This window comes from Protopterus annectens, chromosome 2.part0 (genome assembly GCF_019279795.1).
Source record: "Protopterus annectens isolate FY-2018-M chromosome 2.part0, PAN1.0, whole genome shotgun sequence".
Taxonomy (NCBI): Eukaryota; Metazoa; Chordata; order Ceratodontiformes; family Protopteridae; genus Protopterus; species Protopterus annectens.
Genome location: NC_056728.1, coordinates 96441708 through 96465716, shown reverse-complemented (window position 1 = coordinate 96465716; position 24009 = coordinate 96441708). Strand labels below are relative to the sequence as shown.

Genomic DNA, 24009 nt, shown 5'->3' with positions numbered 1-24009 from the left:
CATAAGAAACACCGAGTGAATGGGATCCTTTAGTATAGCCAATAGAATCAAGCTATGGTGAAAGAAACATGCTTTGTGAGTTTCAGTAGAGAGTTTTCTTTAATTAGAAGTTGTGTACTTACCATAACTTTGTATTTATGTTGTCCATTTGCATTCTTCCTCACAAACTGGATTAGAGCGACCCTCGGATCTAAGTCGGCCGCATACAGAAGACATGAGATTCAATTCTCAAGCTCCTCCCTCTACCCATAATGCTCTATTATCTCCTCAACTCCTCAGATCAAGTTTGTTGCCTAATCTCCCAATTCATAATAGACACACACAAAGACATAAGAAAAGGTTGGGGGTCAGGTTCCAATACAGACAGACAAGGCTGGGGGATGTATGGGAGGGAAGGTGAGGAAGAATGAAAATGAATAACACAGATGCCAAGTTATGGTAATTCCATAACTCCTAAATCTGATCTTGTCCCTTTTCATTCTTCTCACAAATGGGACAGAATCCCTAGCTATGTAGCCCCTGGCAGGCCCTCACGGAAGGACATGTTGGAGCACTGACAAACCAAAAGAAGCTCTGCTTCTGCAGATAATGTCCAACTCGTAATGAGTAACAAAGGTGTGAGTCTTTCACCAAGTGGCTGCAGCACAAATATATCATCAATGGAAATATTTGATGAAAAGGCAGATAGACCAAGTGTAGTGAGCTCTAGGGGGTCATGCTAAATCTAATCCTTTTGGAGACTAAACCAATGAAATGCAATCAGTAATCCATCTGACCACTGTAAGTTTAGATGCTCTCTGATACAAGTGGCTAAGGAAAAGGATACAAACAGCTGAAATCTTCTACTGTAACACTGTTTGTAATTTTGTCTGTAATTATTGTTTGTTTTTGGACATTTTCTCCCCAGAACTCCATTGAAAATGGGTTCTTCTAGACCCAATGGACTATCCTGGTTAACCAACTGCAAATAAACAAATAAATAAACTGTTTTGCTCTGTGAAGGTAAAAACGTAAATGTCTGCGCATATCAAGGAGGTGAAGCATGCATTTGCCCTTATTTGTAAATTTTGGAAAGAAGACTGGTAACTGGATGGACTGGTTAATGTTATTCTCTGTCGCAACTTTAGGAAGAAAGGAAGGACTGGTCCGTCGAGATACCCAGTACTTATGAAAAATAATGTAAGGAGGCTTAGCTGATAGGGCCTGAAACTTAGAAATTATTTTTGCCAAAGTAGCAGCTACTAAAACAATTGTTTTCCAAGAAAGAAACTTCATATTGTATTTGTCTGTTGGCTCAAAGATTTTTTGAGTTAAACACTGAAGAACCACAGTAAGGTCCCGAGGAGGCTAGGGGCTCTTTAATGGGGGTCTGAGGAGAAAGACTCACTTCATAAAAGCTTTACACAATCTGAACGAAGCCAGAGAATGGGATTTGTTTGCAGAATGGAAATTAGAGATCACTTCCAACTGAAGCTTAATAGTAGAAAAAACTAGCCCCTTCTTTAAAAGAGTTGTTAGGAAGAGAAGAATGGTCGAAATAGGTGCTGAAACAGGATCAATATTCTGGATGGAAGCCCAAACAGAAAATCTTTTCCATTTGTTTCTGTAGACTTTCTTGGTAGAAGCCTTCTGGGTGGTCAAGATAATCTCATGAACTGGGAAAGCAAGCCTGGATTGTCTAACTATTACTGGAAGTGGAGAAACCACATGATCAGTTTGAATGCATGGAGATTGGGTTGCTGAATTCTCGATGGATGGGACAGGAGATCCTGAGTGGGTTCCAGTATCCATGCAGGATATCTCAAGTGAGACCAGAGGAAGGGGAGCCATACCTGTCGAGGCCAGAAGGAGGCAATGACGATGACTAACTCTTCAGCCTGCTTGCTTTCTGTAAGAACTTTGGAATCAGAGGAAGATGAAGTATACATACAGGAGACCTGGGGGCCAATCGTGAATGACAGCTAAATACTTGTTGCACTTGTGTTTGAGGGGGTGAGGCAAATAGGCTGGCCCCAGTGGCTGAAGATCTCTGAGACCATTTGTGAGGCATCAGAATGGACCTCCTAAGCCTGTCGGCTAGTGTGTTAGTTTTTCCCACAATGTGCATTACAATGAGAAAGTGGTCTGAAGTGATTGCCTATTCCCAAACCGCCATGGCCTCTCTGCACAGGGGATAAGATCAGATTCCTCCTTGGTTGCTGCTGTACCAGACTACTGACATGTTGTCTATCTGAATCGCAATAGAACCTAGAGGGAAAATGACCTGAAATGCTTGTAATGCTCAAAGGATTGATCTCATCTCTAGGACTTTGATATGCAATTTGCTCTCCAGAGGGGACCATGTGCCTTGGAAAATCTTTCCCAAGAAATGCCTCCACCGCATCCACCCCAGTTGGGAAGCATCCATGGTCACTGTGGCAACTGGGGGTGGACGGATAAATGGTCTGCCCACAAACAGGTTGGACTGAATCCACCAGTGAATATGACCTTTGCAGACTGGGATGAGTCTTATGGAATAAGGAATCTCTGAAGCCCTGATTCTGCAGGCCTCCCTGCCTCTTGGATGACAACGTCCATTGAAATCTCCTCCTCTGCCCCTGGAGGAATTATTCACATGCAAAGCCTGTAAAGGACCCTAAGATTTTCGGAACCACATGTTCTTACCACTTCGTTGGTTTCTAGAAAAAAATCTACCGAGGAGTAGAAAACTTGATTCCTACTGCAGACAGAGTCTTCCCTTCTTGTTTGCTGCAGGTAAGTGTGTCATTAACTAATACAAGGAAGAGTCATCAACGGAGGCACTGACAAAGGATGTCTTGAAGGGCTCCACAAAATCGCACAGCTGCATCCAACCATATCTCCTACTGCCTATGCCTGAGCCAACTGCTCCTGAGGCACCTTCCACTGAATGGGAGATAAGCCACATCAATGCATTAGAATGGACAGGAAGTCTTTTTGAGATCCCCCACAGACATGGGACCTGAGAGAGTATTTGATAGTTTCTTCGTCAAATCTCTCTGTAGCTAAGTGAATTGTGCCTAGTAGATTAAAGACCTCAGTGCGAACAGAGCTGAGGTGTATACTCACTTTCCAAATCTGTCCATCACTCTGGATTCCCTGTTCAGTGGATGGATAGAGGAGCCTTCCTCAGCTAGCTCCTTCTTAGTGGCTACTGCCACCACTATAGCATAAACCGGGACTCTCTTGCTCCAGTGGGGTCTATCCACAGGAGGGACCAGAGATTTGTCCATGGACAGGTTCAACAGTGTCTGGTTCCTTCAAAGCCCAGCAGCAATCCAAGTCAATAAGTTCTTCCGCTGGGGGTTCACCCAAGACGTAGACTGTCCAGAACCAAAAGCCTCCAGAACACTGATTCTTCAGGAGAAGGAGATTGGGAAGTTAAACTGCCCTTGCGTTTGAGAATTTTAGGACATCTTCAAAGGAAATGTCATTGGGAGGTGATCTGTGGGATCCTTCTCCCTCATAAAAATCAATGTCTTCCATGAGAAACTCTGTGGGTGAGTCTGTGCGCTTCCTCTTACATATCTTTTTCTAAGGGACCTCCTCCTTAGCAGAGTTTGGGATAGGTATCAGAAAAAGGGGGAAATTCTCTAGGGGAACTGTCTGGAGACATCCCTGAACTGGCTGTCCATGTGGAACAGGTTTGATGGGCTCAGAGCTCGGAACCAAAGATGGGAGATGGGAAGGGATCTGTGATAAGACAGGCTGGTTCTCTGTGCAGAGAGAAGGCCCTTTCTACCACCATGAATGCTGATGGATCAGGAGAAACCTCTCTCCTCCTCCCTGGAGCCGAAACCTCTGAGGAAGGAAGGTTGAGGCTGCCCCCTGTTCCAAGCCTCATGGGGAGGATTGGATCAGAGTTGAACAGGGCCAAGGCTCCAATAGGAAGGGATGGATCTGACAATGTCAGGGCCAAACCCAATCCCTTGGACCCAGCACCGACCTGTCAGATCCAAGACCTGCTCAGATCCGAGGGTACTGGAACAGAACCGGTCAGGAACACCATTGGAGTTGAAGAGGGTACTTTGCCTGGATCTGATGCCTAACTTCTCGGGAATCTCGTATCCTGAGACTCCAAAGCCAGGACTGGAGAAGGAGAAAGAACAGACTTAGCAGAGGCACTCGTGAATCCATGAAAAGACGGGGCTGGCAAGACCCCCATCTTGGTCTGAGCCATGAGAAATTTCTACATTATCCTATCCACATCCGCCTCTGTCAAACTCTTCAAAGACCTGGAAGATGCTGTAGATAAAGGTCTACAATGTTTCCACGGAGTCTGAAAAAGTTGAGTGGGTAGGGAAGGACAAACAGGGTTCAGAGCATACTCTGGAGTACAACTTCTGTGTGCTGAACTGGTTGTTGGATCCGATCACCTAGGATCCAAGGAGGAGGTAGAAGGTAAAGGGGAAATAACAAGAGGAGCCAACCCTTTAGGAGCTGATGAATACTTTGGATCTGAAGGTGGCCCCAGAAGTTTTGGATCCAAAATCTTTGTAATCTTTTCTAATGCCTCAAAAGAAGTCCTTGGGAACTTCTGAGGAGATCTCTTCCTTGACTCCAAGGAAACTTATTTAAGTGCTTTGGAGGGGGTTTGAGCCACAGAAGAAGCAGGTAGCATGCCTTTTAATATTAATTTATTGTGCCTGTCTAACAAAGCCCATGGAATAAGGGTGGTGCAAATGGGGCAAAAAGAGTCAAGATGTTCAGCTCCCAAGCAACAGACGCACTTTTTGTGGGCATCCTTGTTTAGGATTACATGCCCACAAGAAGAACACTTTTTGAAGCCAGTAGGTTTTTCCTGACATATCCACAAGAAAAGGAAAAGCAGCGTAACCTGTAAGAAAATTTCAACAGTAATCAGACTACTGTTCAAAAACAATGATGTTTTTCATTTTTTTTTTTTGTTACAAGAAGCTGTGAGAGAGACAAAAAGAATACCTAATAAAGGTAAAGAGTTGCACTACAAATGGTATCAATTCTACAAGGAAAAAATTAAGAGGAGGAAACTACTTCCACTGAAAATTACACAGGGAGGAAATGGATAGAATGGTTACAAATTTTATGAAAAAGGGGTAGAAGTTTTAGAGAGAAACACAGATATAATAATGAAAAACTTCTTACAGTGCTCGAGAAATGGCAACCTCTGTTTTATCACGATGGCAGCAAACGAGATACGAGGAGTTGAGATAATAGAGCATTATTGGCAGAGGGAGAAGCTGGAGAATTGGACCTGAAGTCTTCTGTATGTGACCAAGTCAGATCAGAGGGTTAGATCTGATCTGATTTGCGAGGAAGAATGAAAAGGGACAACATCAGATTGTAGAGTTTTCCCTCATCCACTTAAAAATTAGCCATATGCTCTTTCGCTCAGAGTATGATGTGCTCTGTGTTACACATCCCCATCTAATTCTCCTCAGCAGTAATCTATTTTCAATCATATGATGGCATCTCCTTCCCCTGCACAGTATTCACTGTTTAAAGGCTCTAAAGTGATGAAAACTGCATTCAATTCTCAGTTAATCGGCACCCATGGGGATTGGTAGATGCCGGATAAGTGTAGTTTCTGGTTGCTTGAGAGTTACTATTAAAAACAGACCTGACACATACTGTACCCTACACTATACCATACCATACTGTAAACACTGTATTGATTTGATTTTAGTATTGAGATACAGCCTAGCTGGAATAATAATATTTTAAACTTATATTTCCAATAGAAAGCGTGTCATGCAGAACGGTTTTCAGTGGCATGCTAAGTGGATTGGAATTTAATGAACTGAACAGAGTGAGAGAGTGAGTGAGTGTATGTATGAAAGCAGAAGCGAAAGCATGTGAGAGTTCAGAAGATGTATGAAAGCTGAAGAGTGTGTGTGTAAGAGATCGGAGAGAGAAAGTTAGTGAATGCATGTATGAAAGCTGAAGAGACGTGTGTGTGTGAGAGAGATCAAAGAGAGAATGTGCAAACTGACTGAGTATGGCACAAGTATTGACATTTTGGCGATTTGACTTGTTTGGTTTGACTTGTTCTCAAGTTGGGAGAGAGGGAATTTATTTGTATCTTCCTTTTTAAAACTCTAAAAATTTAAGGCATATTTCTGCAGGGGGAGACAAAGTGCAACACATGAAAAAACGGAATTTCCTCGATTTTTTCTGGTTGCTTGAAACCTAGATCTTGAAACACAAACTGCTAAATGCTGTTTGAAGTGACACCACAACAGAACAACTAACTCCTGCTAAGTGATTTTTCAAGTCCTTTTCACTAGAGCTGCCACACACATTTAAATTTCATAGCAGTGACTACTCATTAATGTCCCTGTATTTTGCCACCTGATCTCCACCTGGTCGCAATTACTCAGTAAGAGGGATGATCTACCAGTGCTAGATGTAACGAGCAATATTCGGTAAGCCCATGAATTTCTCAGTCATTTTTTTCTAACCAACCCCCATCCACTTCATCAGTGCATGGACAAGGTTTGTCTGGAAGCCAGGAGGTAAAGCATCCAATTGCTCAGTTCTGCATACCTCTGGGCTCATTGAAGCATTGATTTCTTATTTCCTCTGTGCATACAATTAGCTTCCATACAAAAATAGACAATTTTAGTGGATATCATACAACGTTTTAAGCACAAGCTATCAGAAATGCAAGAAAAACATCTTAATGTGATTTCTACATTTACTATTACATTTCCCTTTGAGTTCTCTCCTCTGTCCTCAGAACGAAAGAAGTTATTCTGGAAGCTTCATATCTACTGCCAAAGGAGACTATTACAGTACTCTGAAACTGCCATAAATATTCATTAGTGTTTCAGCTCGGCAGCTCATTATATATCAGCTAATTTAATTACATACACTGCTTCATGTGACTGATGCCTCTAATCATAAACAGGCACTTTTGCACAATCTACTCAGTGTTATAAAAGCAACAAACGTAATTACAAGGACAACTTGAAGAGAAACAAGGAGTGTATAATAATATAGTAATCTGAAAAACAGCACTGTAAACAAAACAGACCCTTGCCTTCTCTTTCCTTAGCCCCCATCTCCCTATCGAACAATATTACTGGGAATTACCCGTCTGGAAAATAAAACGAAAGGCTGAGAGAGGTCAATTACTCTTGTCTTAAGGGTGTGAAATTAAAACCATTCAGCATCTTAGATGTTAACCTATAAGGCTTTCTGTAGTGACATCCTCAAAATGTGAAGACAGAAATACTTTGAAATGGATTCATCTTGACTGTCACAAATCCTACTGGGAATAGAAATTTAACATCTGAAATAAAATTCCATACAGCAAAATCACAGACATAGGACTCTACAGTACATTTCAGTTAACCTAACTTAGATTTATTTTTACAATTGAGATAATGCAGTACACAAAAGCTACAGATAACAATATTCTTAATGCAGGCATGCAAAACACTACAACGTTTCTGCTTCTGAAATGAGATAGGGACGGAATCAGACAAACGGAAATGAGTACACTGACTATGTGACACGTTACTAGAGATGACAGACTCAAGACAATGCTCACATGCTACAAGGTACTCTAACTGCTTCTGACAATGGCCACAGAGGTGAAGGGAGGGAAGTGAAAAAATGCAAAAGTTAAGATTAGGTGTACTAAACCACTAATGACGATGAGACAATCAACAAAGAAAACCCTCTACAGTCCAGATGTGGGCCTCTTCCATCTTCAAAGTGAGATGGCCGCCTCCAGGGTGAAGATATAGTTACCTGCATCCATGTCTGCAAAGAATGGAACAGCCGGGAAAAGAAAGGAATCAGAGATTTACTCTTGAAAGTCTCATTTAAGATGTTAGTTAATTAAAAAGAACAGCAAATTAAGAGGTTAGTCCAATAAAATAAAATGCAAACTGTAAATTCTACACATTAGAAACAACAAAACTAGTTTGATACACATTCTATTGACAGCATTTCACTGAAAAGTAACAGAAACAAGTCAGTAGTAAATGCAAAAGTATTTAATTATCAATGCTTTAACAACTTTCACCACATACTCTCTTAAGTGTAAATTTACAAGCAAAATTCCACTGCATTTCCAGTAAATGTGTTATTTTTTTCTTTTAACTTCTTGCACAATTTCCCCCCAAATGTAATCAAGGTCTTTTTCAATTAATCATCAGCTTAGAAACATTTTGTTTGGGTAAGTTTTATTTTTCTTTAGGGTTGCCACCTTTTCAAATGCCCAAAGTGGGGCATTTTTTGTAGAAATGTGAGATTTTGCTGGGTAAAATACACCCATGGCCTGTGCAAAGGACACAGCTTCAATTTTTTGCCAAAATAAAAGCTTATTCTTGTAGCATTTGAGTCGCTTATGCGACTTCATACAACATTTAGGTGTTTCAGATACAAAATAACCATATTATGCAACTATTAAAGAAAACTTATGAACTATTTTTGTCCTAAAATCGCAGGACATTTGCCATTTTTTAGATTTTTTTTTTTTGCATGACTCGACTGCCCAAAGAGACTGTCAATTGCAAAGAGGGACAGGCGGTAACCTTATTTTTCTTGATAGCCTCTCCGGAATCCCAACCCATGTCTCATCTTGCTGGGACTATAGCTTGAGCCAAATTTGTCGATTTAAAACAGGTAACATGCTATTCTGTCAAGAAAAAAAAAGCAAAGTGTGTAGTACTTGGCAACTTGTCACTAACTAGCTAAAAAGCTCAGACTAGCTAATAACAGCTGCATTTTAGGAGGAGCTTTCCTACTCTTCTCTGATTTATTACCCACTAGTCTTATTTCTCCCATAAGAATAAACAGAAGATAAGCATCTAAGCAACAAATCTACCATCTGAATTGATTATGTATGATAAAAGATAAATCAGAAGCAGAGTACACACAAACACCATGCACTGGAGCAAAGAAACCTGCTCATACAAATCTTCCTCAGCAGTTCAGTGTACATTTCTGACTTACGACTGTAAAGGAAGTGCCTCATATTTTAAACTTTGTAATGTCTCTTTTGTACAATATACAATACCACAGGCATCTAGCACATTCAGGCAAGGCAATGATCATTGTTCATCAGCTAAACCATCAGATATACCTTAATGTGAAAACAAAACAACAGTATGAAATGAGATCCATCTACAACAGCTTCTTAAAGAACACTGCATATGGCAAATAAAATGACTGCATTTGACACTCATTACCTTTTGTTGCCCATTTTAACATTCACTTATTAATTTCTCACTGTACAGAATAAATTCTTTAAACATGAATGATATGTATGTACGATGCTTGCACCTACTGCATATTTATTCAATTATCAGCATTACAGCAACTCACTAACAGGAAAGAGGATTAGGATAACAACTGAGTGTAAAACAAAGAAAACTGCTGACTTTATAAAATGTCCCAAGTAAAAAAAAAAAAAAAATGAAAATAAGAGAAACATAAAAGTTGCTTACTGGAAGTGTTCATCTTCAGGATATTGTCTTCCACTGAGTCACACTACTGAACTAGCACCCAACAGATAACACTAAACGTAAGGTCAGCAGCATTACCAACTCCAATGCAACCCAGGTTCTTATGTGGTACAAGACTGGAGTATATCACTGGCCACGTAGATGAAGAGAGAGTTAACCTTACATGGATTAAACTGCTGAGGAAGATGACATCATTCATTCATTCATTCATTCATTCATTCATTCATTCATTCATTCCCCAATACTAGCTTCTCCTAGTTCACGTATGTAGAAAAGTCAGTGCCTACCACAGGCAGAGAAGCTAATCCTGTCAGTTTATCTCAAGAATATCAGACCAAAGCAGTTAAGATCAAATCAGATAAACAGGCAAAAATCTGAATCCATAAATGATACCCTTACACAGACAACTGTGTAGTAAAAAAGGATCAGCAAGAAAGGAAACCAAACACCATCAAAAGGCACAAAATGAAATAGTGAATGAAGGAGGAGGTTCCTACCAAAAGGAAACCTTCTCACTCGTACCTACTACAGAATAACGATTATGATAAGTTCTGCAGAGTCACAGAATGACTTTTAGGCATACAGGAACAGTAAGAAAGGAAAAAAGGCTCTAAAATTACTAACAACATTAAATGATTTGCAGAAGAGTACATTCAAAGCAGGTGTCCCAAAGAAAATGCCTAGAATGCAATGTCTGACATTTAAAAAGTACTCCAGCTAGTTCCATAGCACAGAGGGTGAAAGTCTGGACTATGCTGCAGAGGCCCAAGTTAAAGAAGTAGCTGAAATGCTCACAGGAAACAGGCTGGGGATGATCAGAAGTGAGTGGCCAGTCCTGGGTTGCACATCCTGGGGGACAGAGGCAGCTACAGATCAGCACTTGCGTGATACCAAGTGACAGCACCGGGTATTCACCTTGCAGACGCCTCAGTAGACTGCTCTTGTGCTGTCGTTAGTTCCTTTGCACTATGCAGCAGAATGGAAATTGGCATTTGGAAACATACTTCCACTTTGGAGACAGCAATTGTGGGCTTGGAGGAGCCACCAAAGTGGGAGAGTAAGTCACAACCACTCTCTTGACAGGGAATGGAAGGCTGAAAGAGATTCGCAGGCAGGAACAAATGGGCTGTAGGACTCTCATCTAGCCCAAGAGAACCTGCCTCCAATCAAGACAGAATGAATGCAAGGCAAGGTCTTGGGGGTGAAATAAAGCAATTAAAAAGTACATCAGCACAGATGTCTGCAACAAATATTCTGTGAAACAAGTAATAAATGCAGTCACTCAAAGAAAAATATAAACATACTTGGAAATGCAAAAAGTGTTTTAACTAGATTCTGATAATAAGAAATAGAGCAAAAACAGAGTGTCTTCTGAAGGGAAAAGTGAAAAAAAAAACACATCCACTCTGAAATTACCACAGGCACAGAACTGCTCAACAATTTTTTTCCCACTACAAACAAAACATGATAAGAACAGCTTTAAATTACATTTCAGCAGTTCAGCTCTGACTCACCTTTCATTACGGGGATGCTAAAGTCAAACGGCCATGAGAATGGTTGATGGCATACACAATTATTTCTGAGGAAATCTCTTTGCCATATAGAATTGCATTATGAATAAATGTCTCACTGTGGAAATGGAGTGGGACACCAGGTCTAAAAACTGTGATGGTAAAAGGAAACTTTCTCTGGAAGGAGGTATGCCATAATTAGTCAGTTGTTTAGGAGGCATCTCAGAAATGTCAATCTAAGAGAAGGAACTAGGGAAGATTTCGCAAGATTTAGTATGAAACCTAGTTTTGAAATCAGTTTCTGGAATGAAGAAGGGATGCTCAAGTGTTTTGAGTGGCATATGCTAAAATACAGTAATCGCCCAAGTAAAGGTAATTGTGGATTTCCTGAAGTTTGCAGAAGGCCTGCTCTAGACCTGGAAAGGGAGTCGAGTTTGTAAATATCCACAGGCTGTAGAAAAACTAAAGATAAGCAAGTAATTTGAAAATATAAACTAGACACAAAAAGTCTTAAGTAATACCTGAAATCTTTGTCAAATGGAATATGGTGGCATGCATACTTGTGGTTGAGAGTTACTAAAAATAATGGGAGGGTAGAACAGGAAAAGGACTGTACAGTACATACCATAAGCCTTGGAATGACTGGAAAGGTATTCAGAACTGAGTACACTCTCTTCTACTTGGAGGACAACTGGGAGCAATCACCATTCTTCTTGGGGTCCCCCTTGCCATTTCATTTTATATTGTTATTTCTCCAGTTTGAAAGGTTTCCTGAAGAAAGGACTAGGGCTTGAGGAATACTTGCTTGTATATTTAGGGACTGGTGACCAAAAAAGGCTGTTTTACACCCTGCATTAACTTACCCCTTGTTTTAAACATTTTGGGACTTTAGCTATCTGGGATTTAAAATCATCTGTGAAACTCTGCAAATGGAGCCAAGCATGCCTTCACATTACAGATTTTGTGGCAGTACTCATTAAGTACTGGAGAACTATTTGATGAATAATCTATCACTTCTTCCCCTGACTCAGAAAGCAGCTCTCTTCAAAAGAAGATATAGCAGTTTTCCTTTGTAAATAGGAAGAAACTGGGGTATAAGGCTGTAGGGACTGGAAAGCCCTAAAAATTCCCTTGGCAAAATTTCATAATTCTCTTTGTTTTTTTTTTGACCCCTTCAAACTGACCAAACTTGAAACAGGGAAAGCTATTTTTTTTTCTGGATGTCTCAAGCCTAACAGTCTTGGTGGCACTGGACTTCCAGATCTCCATGAGAGAGCCTGCTAAATCCTCCCTTCCCAAGACAAAGTATAACATCTGTCCCTTCAGTGAAAAGAAAGTGGTGTTCTGATTTCTACGCTGATGCCTGACGTCCAATCTGAGTAGATGTCCTTTATTCCAACACTTGGTGGTTTTCCCAGAAAGCACTGCCAGAGGGGTTTGAAAGATTACAATGATGGTATGAGGGTTCCTACTACCATAGCGGATATGTCAGTCCCGTACCAGGAAAAAGAAGCAGACAAGAGAGACCCTTATGTACCCTCTTTAATATTTTTGCTTTTTTCTTTGAAGTGGGACGTCTAACCAAGAGTACTTTGCACTCATGGATGCTAGAGCCAATATTTTGTGTAATTGGTTCTCCAGAAAGAGTATGAGGTCATGTAACCTGCAATGAATCATTTTGAGGTAAACGATACACAAATGCCACAAGAACATACATTACGGCTTTCACCAAGAGAGAAAATGCAGGCTATGTAAATAGTTCGTGAATGGGACTAGTCTACCACAAGCACATTTCTACTTTCTAATAGATATAAAAAAAAAACACAATTATACCTTTTGTTTTTAAAACATCTTTAGTTACAAAACTGACATAGGTGCACACATGCATTGAAAGAAAACAAATCATAGCAGAATTTTTCATTGTCAAACAAATATCACTCACTCAAACACTGCATAAATTGTTCAATTCCTGTTATCTCTTAAACCTTACTCTTCCTCCTAAACATCATTCTGCATGTACAGTTCCCACCGATTCCACTTATTTTTATGTAATTTGTATCTTCCCTTTTCTAAAGATCCCACCTCCCGTTATTTTATCTCCTTTAAAATATTAAGTACTTCAGTTACAGTTGGCTTACATTTTGACTTCCATTTAACAAACAACTCTGTTAGGGGAAAAAAATATAAAAAATAAAAAACGTACAATAAGTTGGTTGCAGGCGTTAATAAAGGAAGACTTGAAGGGTTCTGCAAAAACACATAAGCGCACCCAGGAATGTCTCCTTAAGGAAATTCCTGTACCTGCTGCCCTGCTAGCTCCATCAGCCACATAAAAAATCAGTTGCATGGAGAAGTTTACCACGGAGTTTAAGGTGGAGAGCTGGGAGGAAACCTTATCCTAAACCCCTGCAGCTACCGTACCTTGAAGGGCATCTCCTAGCTCCTTCAGGAGATCCCTCTGTAGTGGGTCAGGCAGTTCAGTGATCTAAGGGTAAATGCCGCTGAAAACATACGCTTTCCATATCTGTCCATTGTTCAATTCTCTTTGTTCGGTGGATGAACAGATGAGGAAGTTTGACAATTCCTTCTTTGTGGCCACCACCACCACCACCACAGAATCTATCGGGACACCTTTGTTAAGGAATTCCTTTTACGAAGGCACTGTGATGAACTTATTTGGCCTCCTAGGAACACTTTCCACTGAATCTGGAGAGTCCCACGCCTTTCGACTAATTACATTCATTAACTGGTCAAAAGGCAGAGACACCCAAGAGGTGGAATGGCGAGACCCAAAAGCCTCCAGGTACACAGACTCGTCCTCAGAAGGGTTGGTGGGCTTTCAGCCACTCTTCTGCTTAAGGATCTCCAGGATGTCTGCAAAGAAGACATCTTCAGAAGGTGACCGTGGGGACCCTTCTGGCTCATCGAGGTCCGTGTCTGAGGTGATAGACTCCTCCGGGGAGTCCAGGTGCTTCCTCTTGCACAATCTCTTCTGAGGGACCTCCTCAGAGGGGTAGTCTGAAGAGGTTTTGGAAGAGATAGTTTCGCCCGCTGGGGCCTCCTGGGGCTTAGGGTCTCTACGCTTTGGGGAGGAGTGATGGGGCTGAGACTGACACTGGCGCTTTTGGGGGAAGAGTGCTTAAGGCACCCAGAAAAAACTCAACTAGACTTTTTTTTTAAAGGTAAACTTTAAAACTAACCAAGCAAGGAGGAAGGAGAAGTTCTCTAACTTAAATGAACTACTCCTACTAAATAGACGAAAAAACACAAAAAAGGAAAAATGGGAACAGCCCTCTAACGTAAACGAGCTACCTTGGGAGGGGGATTAACCAAGCTCTCTAAATTAAACAAGCATGGAAACCGGGATAGGGAAAGTTCAACAATAATAGGCCTAGAGAAAAAAAAAATGACGTCCTAAACAAGAGCCAGCAAACAGTAGCGGACTAAGCAAACACAACTAAAAGTATTTCTAAGTTGAACAACAACAACAGTAATTACTAATTTTTACCAAAACGAGCAAAAATAGACAACAATATATAAAGTAAATTCCACTTAGCCAGAAGCCTGCATGGAAGTCTCCTGATCTTGTTTAGCGGCAAATGAGGTCTGGGTAATCTTTCCTGAGCATCATGGGATAGGGTATAGCCACGAGCCGGTGGAAGTTCTTGAGCTTTTGAATAAGGCCGAGTCAGAACTGATTCTCGGTTCGGTACCCAACCAGCAAAGAATGAAAGCGAGATAGGACAACATAACATTGCCATTTTTGCAAGCAAAATTTTGTGATAGGGCTGATGCAAAACATGAGGTGCTTATGCAGAAAACGAAGCTGGCAAGCTTAGAGAAGCAAGCAAATGCACAGTAGGTTAAGAATATATAAAAAAAGGCCAAAAAGATATACACAGACAAACATCCAAGGGCAAATTAATGATACATGACATATGAAAATGCTATAATTAAATTTTGTTATGTGAATACAGGTACAGAACATGAAAAGGCAATAAAGAAAACTAGGGGAGATCACCTGTACAAAATGGACAACTAGCTATCTTCTACAGCCATGTGGTGATGCTACAGTTTCAGTAGTACTTAAAGTTTTGGAAATCCCAGCTCTGACAAACGCTGTGCAAAAAAATGTAAATAAAGGGGGGGGGGGGCAACAAGGCTAGACATACAAAGAAAGGCTAAAGGAACTTTTGCAGAAATACAAAAATGCTACTGGGCCAATAAAATAAAGGAAGCTCAAGACCGTAAGTTACACACCTGAATACATTACACATACATTAAATATGTTATTAAATAAACAAAAAGATTTATACAAATGCAGATGGGAATACTGTTAGTGAAGGCAAAGCACTAGTCACCGAATGCATTTAATACATTTCCTGGCCCTATGAAGCAAAGGTATGAAACTCTGGCAGTTTCTGTTGAAAAGGTAGTTGATGTCAGGAATTTAGTCCCCCCTCATCTGTCTGCTGACCATCACACTATCTTCAGCTGGACTAGAGGCCATTCATTCCCAAGGGGTGCAGAGAATCTCCTTTTGAAAATCCCCTAAGATAAGTAATATCCAGAGGGGCCATCATCCACGGAGACATCAGGGACACTGGTGCCTCGACAGCATGCCAGCAATAGTTACTGCTGTTTTAATGAATGGCACTAGTCCCTTCCCCTTAGGTGGTGAAGTGTGCACCTGCATTACAGTTTTAGTCACCTATGTCTCTTTCACAGCTCACGCTGTGCTCCCAAGCCGGTGGTGCAGCGGTTAGCGTTGCCGCCTCACAGCAAGAGGTTCTCCTGTTCGATTCTCGGCTGGGGTGCCTTCTGTGCGGAGTCTGCATGTCCTCCCTGTGGTCACATGGGTTTCCTCCGGGTGCTCCAGTTTCCTCCCACATCCCAAAGACATGCTGTAGGTGGATTGGACACTCCAAATTGGCCCTAGGTGTGAGTGTGTGTGCCATCCGTGGAAGGTTGGGCACCGGGCTGGCACCTTGACACCGGAAAATTCCACTGCCAATCATGAGCGGACAGGTGATCTGCTGTAGCGCCCCCTAACCGGGAAAAAAAACGAAAGAAGAAGGAGACTGTGCTCCCAAGCAAACAGCCTTCAAGGGCTACTGCCATAGGCTTGGGAGGTCACAGCTATCTTAACTTCTGCTTACAAGATTTTTTCCCTACCACCCCAGCTGGAATAGAGTCTGGGAGCAGCAGATAAGACAAGCTGTGATTCTTCCCTTCCCCCCAGAAAAGACAAGCCCATACTTTTTTGTGGTGCTATCAAGCTCCCAGGCTATTAAACAAACCCAATTCACCTAGGTCATAGTCAGGGCGTTTATCTCTGTATGTCATCAGAGGCCAAGATACATGCAAACCCTCACAGAGAGACAGCTGACCACTGATTTCTGTGAAGAACCTCTTAGGTTTCTGAAATTAGGATTAGATATTCTTGTGTAGCATGCTACACATCTTTTAAATTCATCTGTCTGAGTTTTTCAGTTTTACTATGTAAATTTCCCACTATTTGGAAAAGTTGTACTACTGTCCCTGCCTTCAGGGAAGGCAATAAGGAGATAAGAAAATTCTGCCATATAGCCCTTTCATTGACTACTACAAATAATTTTGAGATTGCTGACCAGATAACTTTGTGATTATTTGGCAACAAATAAACTTCTTCAAAAATTCCAACATGGTTTTCAAAAAGTTTTTTTTCCCACAAGTATTGAAAACGTAGACAGTGCTTAAAGTAACTCCTGGACCCCTTCTGTGGATCTGCCAAAAGCACTGAACAGTGTGGATCCCGAGGACATAGCCAACTTGAGGTGCTGGGGGCTAGTTCTGAAGTTCCAAAGAGGACTTAGTTGTATCTCTCTAGAAAGTGTAGAATAACAAAGGCAGTTTACACTTTTTCTTCTCCTTTACTGCTAGTCTTGTGACTCCTTACAAAGTTCAAAGTTCATAGAACCTTTATTTTTCATGGAGATACTAGTAAAGAAGACATCTCACTGCAGGTGAATTTTTACGCTTATATTACACCAGTGAATTCTTCATGCGACATCTGACGCACTGAAATTACTGCTGCCAGATTTATGTAAAATATCAAAACTGCCAAGGAATACAACCTAACCATGAAGATAGTTCAAACCAAAGTAATTTTCTTTTTTAATTAAGAGGAATTCTGGAGCTCAATGTTTTTTTTTTATTTACATTTGTTTAACAGGGTAGTGCACTTATCTTACTGGAGCAATTGGAAGCACAGCCTAAGTAATTGTACCACATTGTAAGTAACAGAGTAGACATATATGTGAAATAAGCAAAGTAAAGTAATAAGAGTAGATATAAACTTAAGGGTTACATACATGAAACATACAATAAGGAAAAGCACTAATTTCCTACATAGGTTAGTATTTCTTCAGAAACACCCACAGAGAAATTAAAAAAGGGGAAGAAAGAGAGAAGGAAAGACTACAGCAGAACTGACAAAATGGTTTGAGAAGAGAGGCTGACAACTGAAGAGTAGAAGCTGACTATGACATCTGTTGGTTTGGAGCACTGGGATTTAACTTGAATAAACAGGTGTTTTTTTTTTTTAGTTAGGGTACAACTTCTGTGTAGGAAGGGATGTCCCAAGACCAGTGCTCACAGTGTCCTTAACAAAGGTAAACAGTGTGATTTGCAGCTGAAATTCACATTATACAATGACAAAGTTTTTAAGTCAGTCACAGAATGGCTACCGTCTGTATGACAGGCTCCACATTAGAGGAAAGAATTCTAATGTTCACAGTAGACTTCAACTTAATGATCTACTCTGCCTGTGGGGAAAGGGCTAAAGGAAGTTACTAGCCTTCTATCATTTCAAACTTCAGTTTACTTTTAGAGTTGCACATTTTAGATACCACTGCTTATTCCATAAACTGAGATATGAGCCAAACCTGGAAAAGAGAACTGAATTGACATTGATTTGAAGTCTAATGTTTATCAAAGAGTACTAGGGTGATGTGCAGAGCTGTAGTAACTACAGAGGGATTAAACTGATCAGTCACAGCATGAAGTTATGGGAAAGAGTAGTGGAAGCTAGGTTAAGAAGGGAGGTGATGATTAGTGATCAGCAGTATGGTTTCATGGTAGGAAAGAGCACTACATATGCGATGTTTGCTCAGAGTGTTGATGGAGAAGTACAGAGAAGGTCAGAAGGAGTTGCATTGTGTCTTTGTGGATTTAGAGAACGCATATGACAGGGTGCCTAGAGAGGAGTTGTGGTATTGTATGAGGAAGTCGGGAGTGTCAGAGAAGTATGTAAGAGTGGTACAGGATATGTACGAGGGTAGTGTGACAATGGTGAGGTCTGCAGTGAGAGTGACAGATGCCTTTAAGGTGGAGGTGGGATTACATCAAGGATCAGCTCTGAGCCCTTTTTTATTTGCAATGGTGATGGACAGGTTGACAGATGAGATCAGACAGGAGTCCCCGTGGACTATGACGTTTGCAGATGACATTGTGATTTGTAGTGAGAGTAGGAAAAGTACAGTTTTGTACCTACCATAAATGTAGATGTTCGAGTGCTAATACAGCTGCAGTAATCACAGATGGGTTTTCTGCCGTCAGGCGGGTCCTCGGTTGGCCGAATTCCAAAGTCTAGGTCCGGCGTCGGTTGTCGTCGCTTTCTTTTCTGACGTCAGTGCGACAGGGGTATATAAGACACAGCCGACGCCATATTCTTCAGTCTTTCTTGCCCCAGATGTCAGGTGCCCCCAGAAGGAAGGCAATACATAAATTATATATCTATATAGTCAAGCAATGCAATATAATCAAAAATCAGTAGTTGCAAGCAAATACACCATAGAAGGATAACCCAAAATAGGTTGTATGAGGAGGTGTTAGCCACTAGGCCTTTACCAAGAGGGGAAGGAGGGAGGGGAAACCTGTACTGCAGCTGTATTAGCACTCGAACATCTACATTTATGGTAGGTACAAAACTGTATTATGTTCATCGTGCATACAGCTGCAGTAATCACAGATGGGTAGAATCCCAAAGCTACGCACAGGGTGGTAGGCACTAGGTGGAACTGGGAGCAGCCAGAATGCCCTGCAACACAGCAGTGGCAAAGCCTGCTCTAGTTTTGGAATATAAAGGCAGGTGGTAGTGTTTTGTGAAGGTATGCACAGAACTCCAAGTGGCTGCCTCTAAAATATCTTTGGTAGGGACTCCTCTGAGGAAGGCTGTAGAGGTAGCTGTGGCCCTTGTGGAGTGGGATCTGATGCCTGTAGGAACAGGTTTGCCATGAAAGGAGTAACAAAACCGTATGCAATGGCCTATCCATTTTGAAATTGTCTGTTTGGAAATTGGCTTCCCTTGAGCTCCTACAGCATAGGACACAAAAAGTTGTTCTGATTTCCTGAAGGGCTGTGTTCTGTCCAAATAGTAACGTAGCTGTCTATGGATGTCTAAGGAATGTAGCAGCCTTTCCCCTTTGTTTTGAGGATTGGGGTAAAAGGTAGGTAAGTGTATGGCCTGATTTAAAGCTACCCTGGATACTACCTTAGGCATAAATGAGGGGTTGGTTCGTAGGGAAACCCTGTCCTGATGGAAGATGAGAAAAGGCTGCACAGCCATGAGAGCTTGTAGTTCCGAAACCCTACGAGCTGAGGTAATGGCCAGAAGGAAGGCTGTTTTCCAGGACAAATATTGCAAATCTGTAGAGGCAGCTGGTTCAAAGGGAGGTAATGTTAATTTTTCTAGAATGTAGTTAAGATCCCAGGCTGGTATTGGATGTTTCCTTGGAGGTCTTATATTCTTAGCTCCTCTGAGGAACTGTCTTAAAATTGGGTGAGAGAATAAGGGTGGATCAGTGTTGTATTCTGCAGAAATGGCTGAGGCATGAATTTTGATGGAGGAAAATGAAAGTCCACTGTTCAACAGCTCAGCTAGATACTGTAATATCTGAGGCAAATTCAGTTTTCTAGGATCCTGGCCTTTTTTCTCATTCCAAGCGCAAAAACGTTTCCATTTTGCGGAGTAAGCCTTTCTAGTAGATGGCCTTCTGGCCTCCAAAATGACATCCTGCACCTCTTTGGAGAGTAGGGTCTGTTGTGGTGTTAAGGAATTTTCCATGCAGCCAGATTGAGAGTTTTCAGCTGACTGTGAAGAGTTTTGTAGCTGTGCTGAGTCAGTAGAAGAGACATTAGAGGTAGGGCCCAGGGAGGAGTATGTGTTAGGCTCCTCAGGAGTAGGTACCAGTGTTGTCTGGGCCAGTCTGGAGCAATCAGTATCATCTTCGGTCTGTCTGCTCTTGCTTTCAAGAGCACCTTGGGCAGAACAGGCAAATGTGGGAAAGCGTAAACTGTCCATGTTTCCCAACTGAAAGAAAGGGCGTCCACTCTCCAGGCCTTTGGATGAAAGGTCCTTGAACAGAACTTTTTCAATTGATGGTTCCTGTGGGAGGCGAAGAGATCTATGTCTGGTCTTCCCCATGCTTGGATAATCTTTGTAAACACTTGAGGATGCAACTTCCATTCGTGTGGATCTGTCATATTTCTGCTTAGATTGTCTGCCAGAGTGTTTTCCAATCCTGGCAAGTACTGTGCTTGAAGTTCGATTTGCCATTCCAGAGCCAAGTTCCAAAGCGACATGGCTAGCCTGCACAGGGGGTATGAATGTGTTCCACCTTGTTTGTTTATGTACCACATTACTGTGGTGTTGTCTGTTCTTATCAATAATTGCCCTGGATGCAGGAGGTCCTTGAAAATTGTAATTGCATTTAGCACTGCTAGCATTTCTTTTTGATTGATGTGAAGGTGCTTTTCCTTTTGGGACCATTTGCCCTGAATGCACCTGTCTGTCATGTGCGCCCCCCCAGGCGTAGTCTGAGGCGTCTGTTGTGATGACTTGATTTGCTTGAGGCTTGCAGAATGGAAGACCTGTGTTTGTTTGGCATGCTTGGGCCCACCATAGAAATTCCTTTTGCAAACATGGAATTATTGGTATTATTGTTTCCAAACTGTGGCTGTGTTGAGACCATAGGTTTTTAGGTACCATTGAAGTTTCCTCATATGCAACTTTGCACATGGGATTAGAAGAATGCAAGATGCCATGAAGCCCAGAGCCTGCAGGATTTTCCTTGCAGTGAGCCTGGTACAATTTGCTAGTATTTTGAAGTAATGAGTTAGTTGCCCTTGTTTTTCTGGCGTAAGATAGGCCATCTGGGTGTTTGTGTCCAAGTTGGCACCCAGGAAAGTTATTTTCTGAGATGGTGTTAGCCTGGATTTCTCCTTGTTGACTGTGTATCCCAGAGAATTCAATAACCGTGTTACATAAGCCAGATGTTCCAGAAGTAGGTGCTTGTTGTCCGCTTGGATCAGGCAGTCGTCCAAATAAGGGCAAATTTGTATCCCTTGAAGTCTGCAGTAGGCAATAGAATTGATAGTGGATTGAACCTGCAAGAAATCTGAGGTATCTTCTGCAGCTTTGTCTGATTGGGACATGCAGGTATGCCTCCTTGAGGTCCAATGTTACCAGCCAAAACTCCTTGCCCAGCATGGGAAGAAGCTGCTGTAAAGTGAGCATCTTGAATTTTGGTACGAGTAGAAATGTCTTTAGGATGGATAAGTCCAAAATGGGTCTCCAGTCGGTTCCTTTCCTTGGTACCAGAAAAAGTCTGGAATAAAAGCCTTGACCTTGTTCTTGAGTAGGTACCTCTTGAATAGCTTTCATGGCCATAAGCTTTGAAATTTGTATTTGAGCCTCTGCCCTTTGATTGTGTGGCAGGTTCGGCATGCCTCTCATTTTTGGAAGAGTGTGAAAGTGAAATCTGTAGCCTCTGTTTATAATGTCCAGGATCCATTTGTCTGTTGTGATAATATGCCAATTTCTTGTAAATAATGCCAGCTTTCCTCCCAAGGGTGCTGCCAGCTGAGACTTGCTTGGCATGGAAAGGGGGAAGTCATTGGGTTTGTTTCCTGTATTGCTGTGCACTGTCTTCGCCACCTCTTGTTGCTGGAGTTTGCCATTGTCTGCCTCTATATGATCCTTGAGGTTGTCCTCTGCCCCTTGTGTGCCTGTATCTACCTCTTTGTGGCTTGTCCGTGGCTGGAAAGGACCAGTTCTTTGCAGGCCAATTTCTGCTAAAACGTGGTGGTTGAACCTGTAGAAAAGCTTTGACAGTTTGCATAGATTTAGCTTTTTCTTCCATTTTCTGTAGTATCTCCTCAGCATTAGTACCAAATAGTACATCCTTTTGTAAAGGAGCATCTAGTAGCTTAGCTTTAACATGGTCAGGCAAGGTTTGTTCTCTAAGCCAGGCATGTCTACAAATGACTGATCCTGTCACAGCAGCTCTACTTGAGGCCTCTAGGGCATCATAGCCACATTGTAAGATGTGTTTACCCACTTGTTCTGCACTATGCATCATATCCTGCAACTCCTTCAAATCTGGTTGTTCAGGTTGAGACATTTTATTTCTTAATTGTGATAACAGAAGCTGCTGATATTTAAGCATATGGAACTGACAATTTAAGGCCCTCATGGCTAGGGTGGCCGAGGTATATACCTTTTTCCCCACCTTTCTAAGGATCTAGACTCTCTTTCGGAAGGTAGTGGATTCTTAGCAGTAGAGGCCTTCATTCCCTTGGGGCCTTGAGAAATGGTTTCAGGGTCAGCATTATGGCTTTTGTAAAGAAATTGGTGAGAGGTAGGAACTCTGTAGTACCTATCAGGCTTGACTGGGGCAGGAGGCAGGGAATCCAGATTTAGGCAAGCCTCCGAGTAAACATCAAGTATGTCCAAGACAGGAGGTATCGCCAGAGGTCTGTGCTGAGGTAACAAAAGAAATTCCCTAAGTCTTTTCTTGGAATCAGAAAAGTCTTGGCCTTCCCAATGGAAGTGTTCCCTCAAGGTGTGCAAGGTTTCCCCAAAAGAGAAATCCTCTGGGGGAGATACAGAAGGAATGGACTGCTCAGCATCCGAATCTTCAAAAGGGGAGTACGAGTGTTCCTCTTCATCAGAATGTTCTGAAAGAATGGAATCCTGGTCAGAAGAGGGAGAAGCTTCCTCCACTCGGGGTCTCTTGTCTGGAGGGGGTTGGGAACCCCTGATAAGAGTAATTAAATCCTCAGCCATTTTTAGCATCTGCTTTTTAGGCATGGGGCCTGGAGATGGGCCCTGTGCAACAGGCCTCTTGGGATGCATGGCTGATTTGGACTTAGTAAAGGCCTTAATGGAGAAGGAAGATGAGGGTCTAAAAACACCATGGGTGGAAGTGGACCTATCCACATTAGGAGGCTCAACACTCACAGTGGCTTCGGTGGTTGTAGTCTGGGTATGGGCCGAGGAACCTGCGGTCTCGGTTACAGAGGACACCGCCAAAGAAGTGTCGTCGGTAGTCAGGAGCTGCGTAGGCGCCTCGCTGAGAACCAGACCACGTGTAGCCGGTTTTGGCGTGGTGTCGGTGGAGACCGCGAGCCTCGCGTGTCGGTCTTTGTCCTTGCGTTTTTTGGACAAAACGGTAGTCAGAGTATCCGACAACATTTTATAATCAAAGGTTTTACCAAAAAAGTGCTGGGCGAACTCCGCCCGACGCTTAATAGTGCGTTTATTGAAAGTAGCGCAAAAGCGACAGGCCGAGACGTCGTGGTCTGGGCCTAAACAAGGTATGCAGAGGGAATGGAAATCCTTATGCGGTATTTGCTTCCCACAAGAAATACAATTGTTAACTTTGTCTGACATCGGTCTGAGGCAAGAAAAGTTTCCCCAACGGGGTACTTAGCTTTAAAGAAGACTTCAGTTTCCAATTATTCGTAATTTCAGGAGCTGGCCGACCGGCACTTGCAAACTGCTTCTGCTTCGGGCACCGCGCGGCAAAAAAGACTGAAGAATATGGCGTCGGCTGTGTCTTATATACCCCTGTCGCACTGACGTCAGGAAAGAAAGCGACGACAACCGACGCCGGACCTAGACTTTGGAATTCGGCCGACCGAGGACCCGCCTGACGGCAGAAAACCCATCTGTGATTACTGCAGCTGTATGCACGATG

The 24009-nt window shown here is 42.1% G+C and overlaps 1 protein-coding gene across 1 annotated transcript in view; it reads right to left on the bottom strand.

Annotated features, from left to right (window-relative positions):
• Nucleotides 1-24009, bottom strand: part of LOC122792978 (arf-GAP with GTPase, ANK repeat and PH domain-containing protein 1-like) — a 2685441-nt gene that overhangs the window by 2017435 nt on the left and 643997 nt on the right. Inside the window, exon 4 of the mRNA XM_044060583.1 lies at nucleotides 7756-7767. Coding sequence (XP_043916518.1) covers nucleotides 7756-7767 — 12 coding nt within the window. The remainder of the gene's footprint in view (nucleotides 1-7755; nucleotides 7768-24009) is intronic.